This window comes from Pararge aegeria, chromosome Z, assembly GCF_905163445.1.
Source record: "Pararge aegeria chromosome Z, ilParAegt1.1, whole genome shotgun sequence".
Classification (NCBI taxonomy): Eukaryota; Metazoa; Arthropoda; class Insecta; order Lepidoptera; family Nymphalidae; genus Pararge; species Pararge aegeria.
This window is the reverse complement of record NC_053208.1, coordinates 12,333,908-12,347,420: the sequence shown is the minus strand read 5'-3', so window position 1 is coordinate 12,347,420 and position 13,513 is coordinate 12,333,908. Positions and strand designations below refer to the sequence as shown.

General features: G+C 32.0%; 3 protein-coding genes across 3 annotated transcripts; 2 read left to right on the top strand and 1 right to left on the bottom strand.

Annotated features, from left to right (window-relative positions):
* The first annotated feature begins 205 nt into the window (after nucleotides 1-205).
* On the top strand, nucleotides 206-1,260 carry LOC120636651. Its single transcript, XM_039908214.1, has 2 exons — nucleotides 206-396; nucleotides 530-1,260. The coding sequence occupies exon 2, from the start codon at nucleotides 557-559 to the stop codon at nucleotides 1,055-1,057; it is 501 nt and encodes a 166-aa protein (XP_039764148.1). The 5' UTR covers nucleotides 206-396; nucleotides 530-556; the 3' UTR covers nucleotides 1,058-1,260.
* Nucleotides 1,261-7,100: 5,840 nt separating this feature from the next.
* On the top strand, nucleotides 7,101-8,791 carry LOC120636555. The gene is made up of 2 exons (XM_039908092.1): nucleotides 7,101-7,175; nucleotides 8,336-8,791. Exons 1-2 carry the CDS (start codon nucleotides 7,101-7,103, stop codon nucleotides 8,789-8,791), a joined length of 531 nt encoding a protein of 176 aa, XP_039764026.1.
* On the bottom strand, nucleotides 7,221-9,683 carry LOC120636222 (protein ALP1-like). Its single transcript, XM_039907595.1, has 2 exons — nucleotides 9,081-9,683; nucleotides 7,221-8,236 (listed from the first exon to the last, which is right to left on the bottom strand). The coding sequence occupies exon 2, from the start codon at nucleotides 8,110-8,112 to the stop codon at nucleotides 7,300-7,302; it is 813 nt and encodes a 270-aa protein (XP_039763529.1). The 5' UTR covers nucleotides 8,113-8,236; nucleotides 9,081-9,683; the 3' UTR covers nucleotides 7,221-7,299.
* Nucleotides 9,684-13,513: the final 3,830 nt, after the last annotated feature.

Here is a 13,513-nt window from a genome sequence, read left to right as displayed (position 1 = left end):
AATATTTTTATGCACTATTATTAATTAATTTAAAACACAAATTGAAAAGTAGTCGGATTCCCTATTAATTGATACTACTAGGGTAACTATAATGTTCACGCGGCAAGGTAACACGAACGGAAGAAAAGCCTGTGACAACTGACAGTTTAATTGTAATATTATTCTGTGCGGTTCACAAATCACAATAGGCCAATGGCCAGCTGCCGTTGTTGTTTAGAAAGAAAATGATGTAGGTAGTAAATATAGTGTTTTTGTAAATTTAGTAGATTTAATGAGTCTGTGAATTTATCATTAATTAATATTAAAATTTACTTCATTACCTCCTAAAGTGTGTTTTAATTTGAGGCACTAAATAAAATTTCTTTCCTTCGAGCTTTTATTGTAATCTCCATTGAGGTAAGTTTTTTATTGAAAGTTCTTTGAAGTAATATAAATAATACGATACTTTCATTTTACCATTTTACTCTGTAAAAAGATAATATTAATAAATAGAACTAAACGTAACAAAATATGAATTGGTTGATTTCAGTTAATTTCGGAATACCATTTACTAAAAATGGCCAGATTAAAGAGGTTCTGCTGTGATGACGAAACGGGCGAAGTTATAACCTATCAAGTGAACGATGAAACTGGAGAGCGGGCGTTGATAAATAAACTTCCAAAAATATACCTTGTTGACCGGTTGTCGAACAATCGCCAATTCCTAAAATTTCCCAGTGGGTATGTTAGTAAGACCAAAAAATTTCAAGATCTTAAAGAAAAAATCATTACAGGAGCAAACACCACCAGTCCAAGGATGCTACTTCTAATACCCACACTTATGATTTTCCCAAGTGTTATCTGTGTAGTACTTATGCTTTTGGAAATATTTTTGCACATCAGGTGCCATAAAAAGAACAAAAACTTGAAAGACAAAACTTTATATTACCGAAGTCCATTCCATGTAATTACGAGTACATTCTGTGGCTGGTGTCGTGAATGTGATATGGCATCCAAAATTGGGCAAATACAAGACAAAAGGCGATACAAATATGATTATCTTAGAGGTGCACTTTGATCTATTATACAAATTTAATGCAACTTATGTATAATGAATTTCCTACAACACTACATTGAGGAAAAATAAGTATTTATTGATTCCCTATGTTTTGTTTGGGTTTTTCCTCATGCTGCATTATTTATGAACACTAAGTGTGATTTTTTTATACTTTTTTTTATACTACGACAATAAACACATCGCCACCTAGCCCCAAAGTAAGCGTAGCTTGTGTTATGGGTACTAAGATGACTGATGAATATTTTTAGGAATTATATATAAATAAACACTTAGAAAATACATATAAACACCCAGACACTGAAAAACACTTATGCTCATCACACAAACATTTTCCAGTTGTGGGAATCGAACCCACGGCCTTGGACTCAGAAAGCAGGGTCGCTGCCCACTGCGCCAGTCGGCCGTCGATCGATTGTGTTTCTTGTGAAAAAAATGGTACATTATAAAATTCTTAGGTGATGAGTGTTTCTAAATTTCTTTGTTGTATAATTGGAGGAATTGAGTCTTTGGCTAGAACAATTCTGAAGGGGATGGTTAAAACTAAGTGAGACCTTTCTTGCTAAAGGTCTAATCTTGCTAAAGTTAAATCATGGTCTAAAGCTCTAATAGGTTAAATCTTGAATCTTTAGTTAGAATTATGATATTCATTGGCACAGGTTTTGTTAGGTTATTGGTCTAGCTTGGATGATTGTGAAAACTGTTTTCGATTGTTAGCTCCTAATGATATAATATTTAAGGTTATAAATGTACATTATGTTTTTTTTTACTTTTCCTGTAAGTTTCAATGCAATACTGTAGTAAATTGTATTTTTTAATCTGTATTTACTAGGTTTGATATTGATTATATTATCAGGTGATGAGTCATAATGGAAATTTTGGTGTGTGTTATTATTTTATATTTTAGTTTCAATAATAGGCATGATAACTTAATTTGAAAAACCTGCCCTATAATGTTAGAAGTATATATTAAATACAAAAAAAAAAAATTTGTTTTTTCCGAAATTTAATGCATTTAATGCATAATTTAATTTATAATTATATTTTATGTTGTATTAATAATACTTAGTCAATCATTTGTTGTACAAAGATAATTATGCTAATATATAGGGTACATGTTTTAATGAGGAAAATAATAATTCTATGTTTCATGGGACAATATTGTAGATAGATATATTTGGTGTTATTAAAAGGTTCCTGAGGTCCCAACGCAGAAAAGTTTCTTGTACGTAACACATAGTAGCATCGTAGGTAGGTCATAGCCTAATTCATTGTCGATGCACTCAGTGTCAGTACCCTTAGTACGAGATAAGGATGTTGACATAATGACCGCGTCCCGTCAATGGGGATACTGATATTTGTTTTTTGACGTGACAACGTCTTATAATTCGATGGAGCCGGCTGCACGCACGAAAAAACATGACGTATGCGGCGCTACCTCGCTCTGAGGCGTTCCATTCAAGGCTTGAAGTGCAAGCGAGAGCGCGGAACGAGCGACAAAGAGGCACAGTCGGCCTCCGCGTTCGACATCTGTCTCTCTCCCACTTGAGTGAGCGATGCGTCCGCGTGGACAGCTTCTATACAATAATACATTTACATGTTTTCGGCAAGGATGACGTGCAGTGAAAAGTGAATGTGGTGTCAATTGTTTATAATCTATCAAACAAATAAAATTCAAATTTTCTTTTGAAAAATACAACCATTCCATTCCATTTTCTTACGACGTTGTCACGTTCAACTATCGTCAGTAAGCCGACTTTACAGACAACCAATTTTTTTTAAATACTACATTAGATCACCCGTTATCTATTCTCGAGGAGAGTAGGATTATAATAAAATTACAAATAAATGGTCCCGCCGTCACGCGTCATTGTTAAATATCCTCGTTAACTAATGATGATGCTTATTCATTTTAGAAAAATGTTAAAGTAGTTTATTTACTTCATTCATTCATTAATCATTTTTATTAAGTACTTTTTACTGTTTACTGTTGCCCGCGACTTCGTCTGCGTTTGATTTTGTTTTTTGATGTGGTATTTAGTTTTAGTTCTAAAAAAATTTAAAGTGTTCAGTATCGCTACGCCTTAAATGAGGGGTTTGCTGCTGTTCGCTGAGAAGTTCTGTCCTCTATCTCCAACCGCATTCATCAGATCTACACAAAGTTTGGGAAAAATTACATACATATTACAACTTCTATAGTACAAAAATAATTATTTAAATCGGTTATAATTTGTCGGAGTTATGGTGTAAAATCGTCAAACACTTTCATCCCCTCTCCCAAAGGAACCGAGCTTAATGTTGGAATAAAAAGTATCCTATATTAGTTCTAACACTTCCATGAATATGTGTACAAAATTTCATTAGGATCGGTTAAGTAGTTTTTGTGTGAAAGCGTAACCAACAAACTTACATTAACATTTATAATATTAGTAGGGATTCATTTTAATCTAAATATTAGGTACATTGTTCGCCTAAGAACCAACAGTCACGAACAATTTATTAATAGTATCACCTATACAAACTTTAAACTTTTTTTTTTTAAATAATTTATTAGCAAAAATATTATTGATTTTGAGATAATTTGCATAGACTTGGAATTTCGATGGTTTGAAGTGTTTCGATATGCCAAGATTGATGTGTTTGCTTACAATGTCGAAAGCCAGGTTCATCGAGAAGTGCAGAAATTGAATTCCGTTGTTAAAATCCACTATCGTTAAATGTTCGTGAAAGTTCGTGAAAGTGGCTCTTTGAAAAAAGCGGTTGCGAACATGCACACACTATTACCGCAGGGATGCTAATTCAAATCCTGCCGGTTCTGAAATTGAAATATTTATATGCATTTTAAAGTTAAATAAGTAGGTACGTTTTTTATTTAATCAACTACAACATTTTAACAGTATTTTAACAGTATTTTAATGAACTTTGTTATTAATTCTGAAACTAAATTTTAAATTATAACCGATTTTAACTTTATTTAGATCGATATCATATATTATTTATTATTTATATATATATATATATATATATATATATATATTATATATATATTATATATATATATATATATATTATATATATATATATATATAAATAATTAATATATTAATTAATAATTAATAATTAATTAAGTTTATTTATATATATATATATATATATATATATATATTATATATATATTATATATATATATATATATATTATATATATATATATATATAAATAATTACAAACAAAGTTCATTAAAATACTGTTAAAATGTTGTAGTTGATTAAATAAAATGATAAAATTAGAAAAAAAATGTGTTTTTTTTGTTATCCTTGATTTTTAGTTCATCTCGTGGTGTATTTTTATAGATTATTGTACTAAATAAAGGAAAAAAAATGGCCGGAATTTTAATTTTAATATTAAAAGGTCACTCGAAAAAATCTATAGTCATTTACTAATAAATTAAAAAAAATTATGAGCGACCTTTCAAAATTAAAATTTTTAACTGAAACTTTCAGAAACTTATTTTTTTTTGGTCTATAAAATTATACCGTAACGAGAAAAAAAATTAAAAAAAAAAAAAAACCGATTTTCGAAATTTAAAAAAATTTGGAGTGACCTCTTAAAAATTTTTTTTTGAGCTGTCCTTTGGAGAGGGCTCTTAAAACATCAAAAACTAACATTTTTTCATCCGAGACTCAAAAAAAAAAAAATAGTCTTTTGCGCCACCCTAATATACATATATTCGCTGATTATCATTTACAATAAATTGTAATTTCATGTTCTAAGTGGGAGTCTTATAAATAAAGGTTTGTTTTACAGTAAAAATAATCAAATTTCAAGTCTTATAGCCTTCACTTCGTATAAAATTTGCACATTCAGTAGTCTGTACGCCCGCTTTCGCATATTTAAATTATTTCACACTTCCACCAGATCGTTTTATATTTATAGAATAATTATTATTATTGTCACTATTTCAGTTAATTTTTCGCAAACATAATTATAATATCTCTAGCGGTCTTCATAGCATTATTTTTTATGGGCTCGATTTAGATTATTCCATATTACACAATCACCCCTAAAAACACTTTGACAAGGTTAAACGGTACAAGAATACTAGCCCAGTGGCTTCAGGCGGCTGACTACCATCGTTCAAAGTAGTATTATTTGAATAATGTTGGAGTTCTGTTTGGGAAAAAAAATTATGGATTATAATGCATAAATTATCGACATCAATGCATGCCAAGGCATGCTTTAAAAATCAGTGTTAGACCACTAATATACTTTTTATATGATGTTAAGGAATAAATAATCCCTACTAATTTAACCCCCCTTAAGGAATCCATAGAATTCTTGTTGTAATTAAAGGAAACAATAATATATTATTGTATATTATCGATTGCACTTAATTGCGTGTATTTTCTAGTTAAGCACTTCAACATTAAAAACGGTGGGTGGTTTTATTTAAATGGTAAGGGCCTAGATTGTTATTGCTTTAAAATAAAACATTTTTAAATCAATATTATATTTTATTACTGAACCCGAAGCCGCCCTCCAAATAATATCGGTTCTGTTCTGCCTACAATATGGTGTTGCACTTTGTTTATTTAACAAAAGAGTATTAGCCATAAAGTTTGAGAAAGAATCTATCATTATAGCAGACTTAAAGGATCTACACGGCTAGCATGGGCAGGGAACAAGTATATCCCTGGAGAAAAAAAAAATTACTTTAACTTTATTAACTCTCAGAGCATTTGCGCACAAGTGGAAATTATATCCAAATAATATAATATGTGTAATAATCAACGGGGATATACTTCTCCTATCCCTTGTTGCTTAACAGGTGCTTCTCTCGAGCAGTTGGATACGTTAATAATATCCCTTGTCAGGGGATATAATTTTAGTCCCCTTCATGTGCTAGCCCTGCTGTGGTACCATCAAAGTCTGTTAAACATTAAGTCTCATCTGATCACAATTTAGAAGGTAGTCGCTACATGCCGATAAGTTCTCTAAGTTGTGACTACCACCAATACCCTTCTCATTCTAAGAGCCGCGTGCCCTGTAGTGGGCCAGGCTGTTAATGGTTTGATGAAGATGGGATCATCTATATATATAAAAGAGAAAGTGTGTGGGTATGTTCCGTACAGGCTCCGAAACGGCTGGACCGATTTCAATGAAACTTTCAGGGAATCTCCGGATTGACCTGGCGAGTAATCCTGTAAAGTTTGGTAGGTAACGTTTTGAACTGTCAAATACAGCTTTTATTTACTATGATGGTATTCTATTGTTGGCTGTACATGGGTGTATATAATGATCTTCACCCGCTCGAGAAGAGAATAGAAGAGAGAAATAAATGATTTAAATATAATAAAGCAAAATCTAGCCCGGCGAAGCGCTGGGTACGCTAGTAGGTTATAAAATAATCAGTTAATATTTTTATTCAAGAGGGTTATCGTTTTAATCGGAAAAATCTACCTTCTTCGACTTCTATGTCTGAGGTCCATCCATTAATTACCATCAGACAATGTGGACCTACATACCATGTAACATCAGACGAGAATATTCGAGCTGTTGTAAGGGTTACTATTTTCATATACAGAATTTATGCTATATAATAAAATTTAATAGTATGTAGCTACATTTGCTCTACTGATCGAAACGTCACCGTAAAGTTTTCATTGTTTAGTAAAGCTGCTATATCGTGCTTCATGCAAAATAAATTAGCTATCTACAGGGAGGTTTCCTACTATCTCGAAGCAGTATTATATTAATATTGTAGACGCTGTTGTTTCAGAATTATAATATTTATTTTTGGGACGTTAGGCACTTGTCTCACCGGCAACGATTAACGAGTATCGAGTAGAGCTAGAACTAGAAACGAGTTAGCGAGACGCGGGGAGCGAGTGCGTAGTTCCGATATTTGTGTAGCTCGGCTATAAGCGAGTGTGCGAGTGAGGCGGGCGATTACTCGCATCACTCGCTCGCGGCAGTCAAGCATACAGTCACCAGTCAGTCTTGCGGCCTCATACGCGATACACGTGTTCCCAATTTTCCAATAAAAATGGATGAGTTTTTTATTGAATGTGTCCGACAATATCTTTGGGACACAAAACTGATTTCATATAAACAATTAGACGTGAAGGACGCAGCTTGGAAAGACATTTTAAAGAAAACAAATATAGAAAGTGGTAAGTTTTTTATTTAACATACATCTAACTCAACATATACCTATAGTTAAATCAATATTCATTTTGCAGAGTCTAATGTAAGTTATGTGTTATCCTATCAGAATCTAATACATTTTGCACACGGTTATTTTGCCACGAAACTGTTCCAACGGAATTAAAATATTCCATGAAATATTCTCTCACAAAAAAGCCGTCTTCAAAATCTGCTGAGTTTTGTTCAGATACCTCGGAGTAATTTCTTGACATATTATCAGAAAAAACTGACTGTGAAGGCGCCTTTTCGATTTCATTCTGTAATACATAGTTATGTAGAACGCACGCAGCCTTTACAATTTTTTTGGCGGTACTTATTTTAACATCCAATGGCCTAAAAAAGATACGCCATTTGTGCACCAACATACCAAACGCACTTTCTAACATTCGGCGTGCTCTGCTCAGTCTATAATTAAATATTAACTGGTCTTTATCCAACCTTTCATGATCAGGATATGGTTTTAATAAATGTGTCATCAACGGAAATGCACAGTCACCAATAAAAACATAAGGCTGAGGCAAACCTCCTTCATATAGGGGTTCATCTGCGGGTAATCTCAATCCATTGTTTTGCAACACATTGTAGAAATTACTATCTGTGAATATTCCGCTGTCACTGTATCTGCCCATTGATCCAACATCGATCATTATAAATCTTCCATGAGCATCAGCAATTGCTAACAGTACAATCGAAAATGTTTTTTTGTAGTTAAAGTATTGTGATCCCGATTTACGGGGCGAAAAAATTACCACGTGCTTGCCATCAATTGCACCAAGGCAATTATTGAAATTCCACAAATCATAAAAGTCTTTTGATATAACTTTCCATTCGGGTTCAGTAGGGAGCTTCATTACTTTTGGCTGCAACTTGATCCATAAAGATTCACATACTACTGGTATTATTTCGGAGAGCGTAGAACGGCCTATTCTATAGCTTTTTGACAATGCTGTATATGTAGTTCCGGTTATAAGATATCTGAAAATAAATAAAAATACCAAATAATATTATTTATTTTTTTAATATTTATTTTGATCTGGTGTGTTATAATTATTTGTTTTATTTACAGTTACACAGGCAAAGTTAAAATGGAAAAATTTGCGAGACACGCACCGTGAAAAATTAAAAAAAATCAAGAAGACAACAAGTGGACAGTCACAAAAACAAATAAAACCCTGGAAGTACATGAGTCACATGGAATTTTTGCTTCCATATATGACAAATGCGGAACGAGATACAAATGTTACACCACATCCTGATATTTCGACAAGTTTCGAGGAAACATCTAATACAGATGTTAGTAGAGATTCAGCAGATACGATAACAGCTCCAAAAAAAAGGAAGACGGATGAAATAATTCATAATGACGAAGATTTGTTAAATTTTTTAAAAGATATGGATGATAATCGAGCAAAACGAACTGCGCAGAGGGATGAGTTACGTAAAGAAGTACTAACCTTCCTTCCTTCCTATCCTTTAAAAGCTTTTTTTGATTCAATGTATCATAGTACAAAGCAGATGCCGGAGTATTAACAAAGAACAATAAAAAGAAAGTTGTTTCAATTGGTAATGGATGCTGAAGACAATATTGCTAATACAAACTATTCATATACCGGTTACTACTCAAACGATTATTCTTACAACTCTCGCCCTTCTACGAGTCAGACAAATTTTTCTTCTGGACACGGTTCTGCCTCACCTGAACCCAGCGGTTCTGGTGTGCAGCAAATTGGAATTGGAGAACATACTACTCGTAGCCAAAACGAAGAGATCCAAGATTCAATGTCTGCCGCTGAAATCACTCCAAGCGATGGAGCCTTACCTTAATGTAATGACGAGACGCTTTCTCTATAATTTGTATTTTCTTTTTTAATGTCATCTTCTATTAAACTATGCAAATATTCAAACTCGTCTCTTGTCATTCTAAAATATGTGCGAAAGCCATGATTTGTTAATTCATAGAATAGTTTGAATTCACTGCATTCTTTTCTGAAATAATTAATGTTTTCCATCCATATTCTTCTTTTTTTCTTCATTTTTTCCTTACGTTTATTCAGAATTGCCGCAGCCACTACACAAATCCTATCATAGAATTCATCATCATCGTCGTCTGAACTAGATAACAATGATAATTCAAATGATTTTTCGATATTCATATTAAATTTATAAAAAACGTGTACTTTCAGATACGCACTGTAGAGAAATGACCACTGGTTGGCGGTGGTTCGGCGTGAGTTCTAATCGCTTGGCGAGTATCGCCGAGCGAGTGTTATCTTTCATAGCTCTTGTCGCTCAGCGACAAACTAGTGAAGCGAGTGCTCGCCGGCAGTGTGAACAGTCAGCGATCAACTGTTTGTATATGCATCTCTTTTGTTCACACAGAAAGTATACCTATTGTACGTTTCTTGAGCGAGAAAATAGCCGATAGTTAGTCGTTTTCTCGTCGTTGGTGGGACAACTGCCTTAAGGTAAATCATGTGAATCTGTAATTAACAAATACGGCTTCAATCGACAGTAGTATGCCACCAAGACTGTGTTTGGTAGGTGAAAAGGAAATAGTGAAATAAAAGAGCAATATTTTAAAAAATACAGATTACTTATAATAGTGTGTATGCACCTAAGCAAACATCAAAATATTATAAATACAAAAATCCCATTATTTGACAGATAGTTACAATAACTAACATAATTTAATCACTGATGTTTTATTGCTCTTTACTGCTGTGAATTATAAATTATTCACATAACAAATGATATAAATTGCTATGGCTTTAATATAAGTGACAAGTACAATAATAACAAAGCATTTGCAATGTACATTAACAACTGTTTTCTAAGGCATTTTAAATATTGCATATGTTATAACCTACTTATTAGCAATTCAATAACACAATATTGTTCACCAAGGGAAGAAAATTACAGATTACTAACGAAGGTACAGAATTATTTATTTACTTATTATAAAATAACAAGGGTTTTTTATTTAAATTATTATACAAATTAGTTCGGATTCGCATTTTCTCCCGAATGATACGTAGTCCTCCATACTATACATACAAGGAAAATATCAATGAAAAAAGAAATGCACTGTTACTACACGACATTTTGTGTAAAATCGTTTAATTATTTCAATCAAATAAGCCAATGTCAATCAGATAGTCTTATACACGATTATCAGTTGTAATTATTTTTAATCACTTTTTTTTAATTTGATTTAAATAATTATTTAACCAACGAAAATCCAAAGTGGCCAGTATTATTTTGCCACAGAGATACAATCTCTTTATAAATTTCGACAGCTATCTTTACAGTTGAGATAGAGTTTAAAACGTAGGTATGTAACATTTACTAAACTGATATTAGAATGTCATATTAAACACATTATCCTAATCGGTCTTACTGATGGTGAACTAATAAAAAAACGACATGTCAATAATCTTCTGCGTGACATTAACGAATACTTTTCTGCCTTGTTTTGAAATAGTGAGAAGGTATTTTATTTATTTATTTATTTATTTAAGAGCACTAACATGCATATTACACGTTTTTTAAACATAGGACACACACGAACACATGGACTGATATGCACGTCAATGACAAGTGCACATAGCATTGACAAAGCGTCATATAAACTTAATTTGCAAAAAAAAAAAAAAATTTAACACAAAATTTAACTCACCGATAAATGTTCGGCGAGTTTTTTTTCTAAAAGCTGTGGGTGAGTCATGGAAGATATCGATGCTAGGTATCTTTTTAGATAAATCGTTGTATTTCGCACAAATGCGTATAATAGGCGCTTTATATTTTCCAAGCAGTTTAGTATAAATGTTTTGTTAATGTGATGATACATTATAGCGCTCCTAATATATGAAGTATGTGAAATACGTCATTTATTAGGACCACGTGCAATATTTTATTCCTGCAAAATAAAATTACACACCTGTGTCCGCTCAAATATATATTGTACCCAACGGTAATCTGCGAGGCGATTGTGCAAGAAAATAATATTCATTAGATAGCTTAACTAACGCGTGTTCATTTCTTTATTTATTAAGGACACTAAAAATATACATATTTACCATATACAGTAATAAGCTTGTACAAAATTCTACACATTACCTTCATGCGGGTTCTTAGATGCTTCACGATGTGGATCGTTAAATAATGTAATATCAGAAGAGATCGTTTGGTTACTTAACTTGCATATCCACGATCGTTGTCCTTAGAATTCAATGTATGAAATGAATAAGTACTATATTTTTTTTATAAATATCCAGTCACCTTTATTGCTAAACAGTGAAGGTAATGGTATTTTTTCCTTACTATCAAACCAATATATTAGCTTACACAAGCGTCCCTCTGATCAGATAAACATCAAATCTTTTTAATGCATATTCCGAAAACAGCCCTTTATATTAAATGACAAGAAGTCTTTTTATAAGTCTATGGTTTACATAATAGGGATATACATAGTTTTGACTACATTTTATATGTCAATTCCGTGAATTAAACTTACGCACTTTAGTGAATTTAAGGCAACGATTGTAATAAATTAAGTCTCATCATATACTACAAGTGAGAAACTTGTATAACCATTCCAACAGTTAGTTTAACGGTTTTGTTGTAAAGGAACAATAATTTTAAATGACAAGATAAAAAATAGCTGGTACCAGTCATTACACCAATATCCACAACTATGTACAGCATTTATTTAACTAAAGTAATATCGTAGAACGTAATGTAACCAGAGTAATATTTATCATTAAAGGACCAAGCAGATGGCCCACCTGAGAGTAAATGGAAAACCACGCCTATAATCAAAGCAACACTTCACAGGGCATTCAAGGAGCACGTCCTGTAACACGCCGCCCTGTGTTCATCAATCCGAGCCAAAGGCGGTAAGCCTCATTTGCCTGTAATTACACCGACAAACACGCCTTTCAGACTGGAACACAGCATTGTAACCATGCTAAATAGCGACAGAATTAAACATGGTGATACTTCCCGGACGGGCGGTCACAAAAGGCTTCACTCCTACTAAAATATATGATATGTAAACTATAGTTTCGTCATGTGGCAGGAAAATATTTAACTAATTACTTTGATATTTAGGACTATTATCTGTATTACTATGTTAAATTACAATAAAACCGTTTAACTTAAAAAAACAATTTAACTAATTTATTTCAAGTTTTTATTATTCTTTTTAGTTACTTAATAATTCTTAATCTATTTATTTCATATTTTCGTACCTCATTAATTTTATTTGCAAGTTTCTTTTTCATCTGTTTATTGCAAAGCACCTGAATTGACAAAGACCTTTGTTTCGATTACATAACTAAATTTCAGTTTTATTGTATTGACTTTTAATTAATCAATTTGTTACGGACGCTTTATAGTTCCTTTCTCACCGGGAAAGGTGAACGATTATATAACTATTGATTATATAAATTCCCTCAAAAACTCCGAAAGGTGGTGAAGTGTGTATTGGTATTCATTATTTATTTTATTTAAACTTGAAAAATTCGAGTCAAGGCGATAGCAGCAATAAACTACGGAAACTATGAAAATAGATGCTCAATGTATAATCTTGCTCCCAGAAACTTCTAACAGTAGGTATGCTTAGTTAATAATCTGCTACGTTGCTGATTACATAGTTGGTTTTCATTATTTATCAATGCATACGCGTTTCATACGACTTTTTCAACACATTTAAGAGGAACAACGTGTATTTATGATAACTTTTAAGTATTTTTTTCAATGTAAAATTTTTGTTACATGCATTAAAAATAAATTATACATTAAAGCATTTATTTTTTCTAATTTTTTTAAAATTTATTTTATTAGATAACATTAAAAAATATTATTTATCGTAATGTAGGAGGCACATATTATTTATTCAACAAACTGGAAACTATCTAAGTTGCATAAAAACTCTTGGCATTATCAAAAAACTGTTTCCTGTTTAAATTAAAAATCATCTACATAAATATAACCTAGACTAACATAATTTAATTGGGATATCATAAAACACGTGTGCCAACAACATTTTGATTAGTGTCTACATACTTATCAAACATTTATTTTGGATACAATAATGTATAACATCAAACACCAGAGACATATAATTTTAAGTTTTTTATAGCCTTGGTTGTAGTATTGCAGTGAATTGTAAGTGCAGCTTACGTTTAAACGCTAGATCTCGAGATACTCTACAAAATGGTCATTGTGAGATAGAAATATATATTTTTTTCT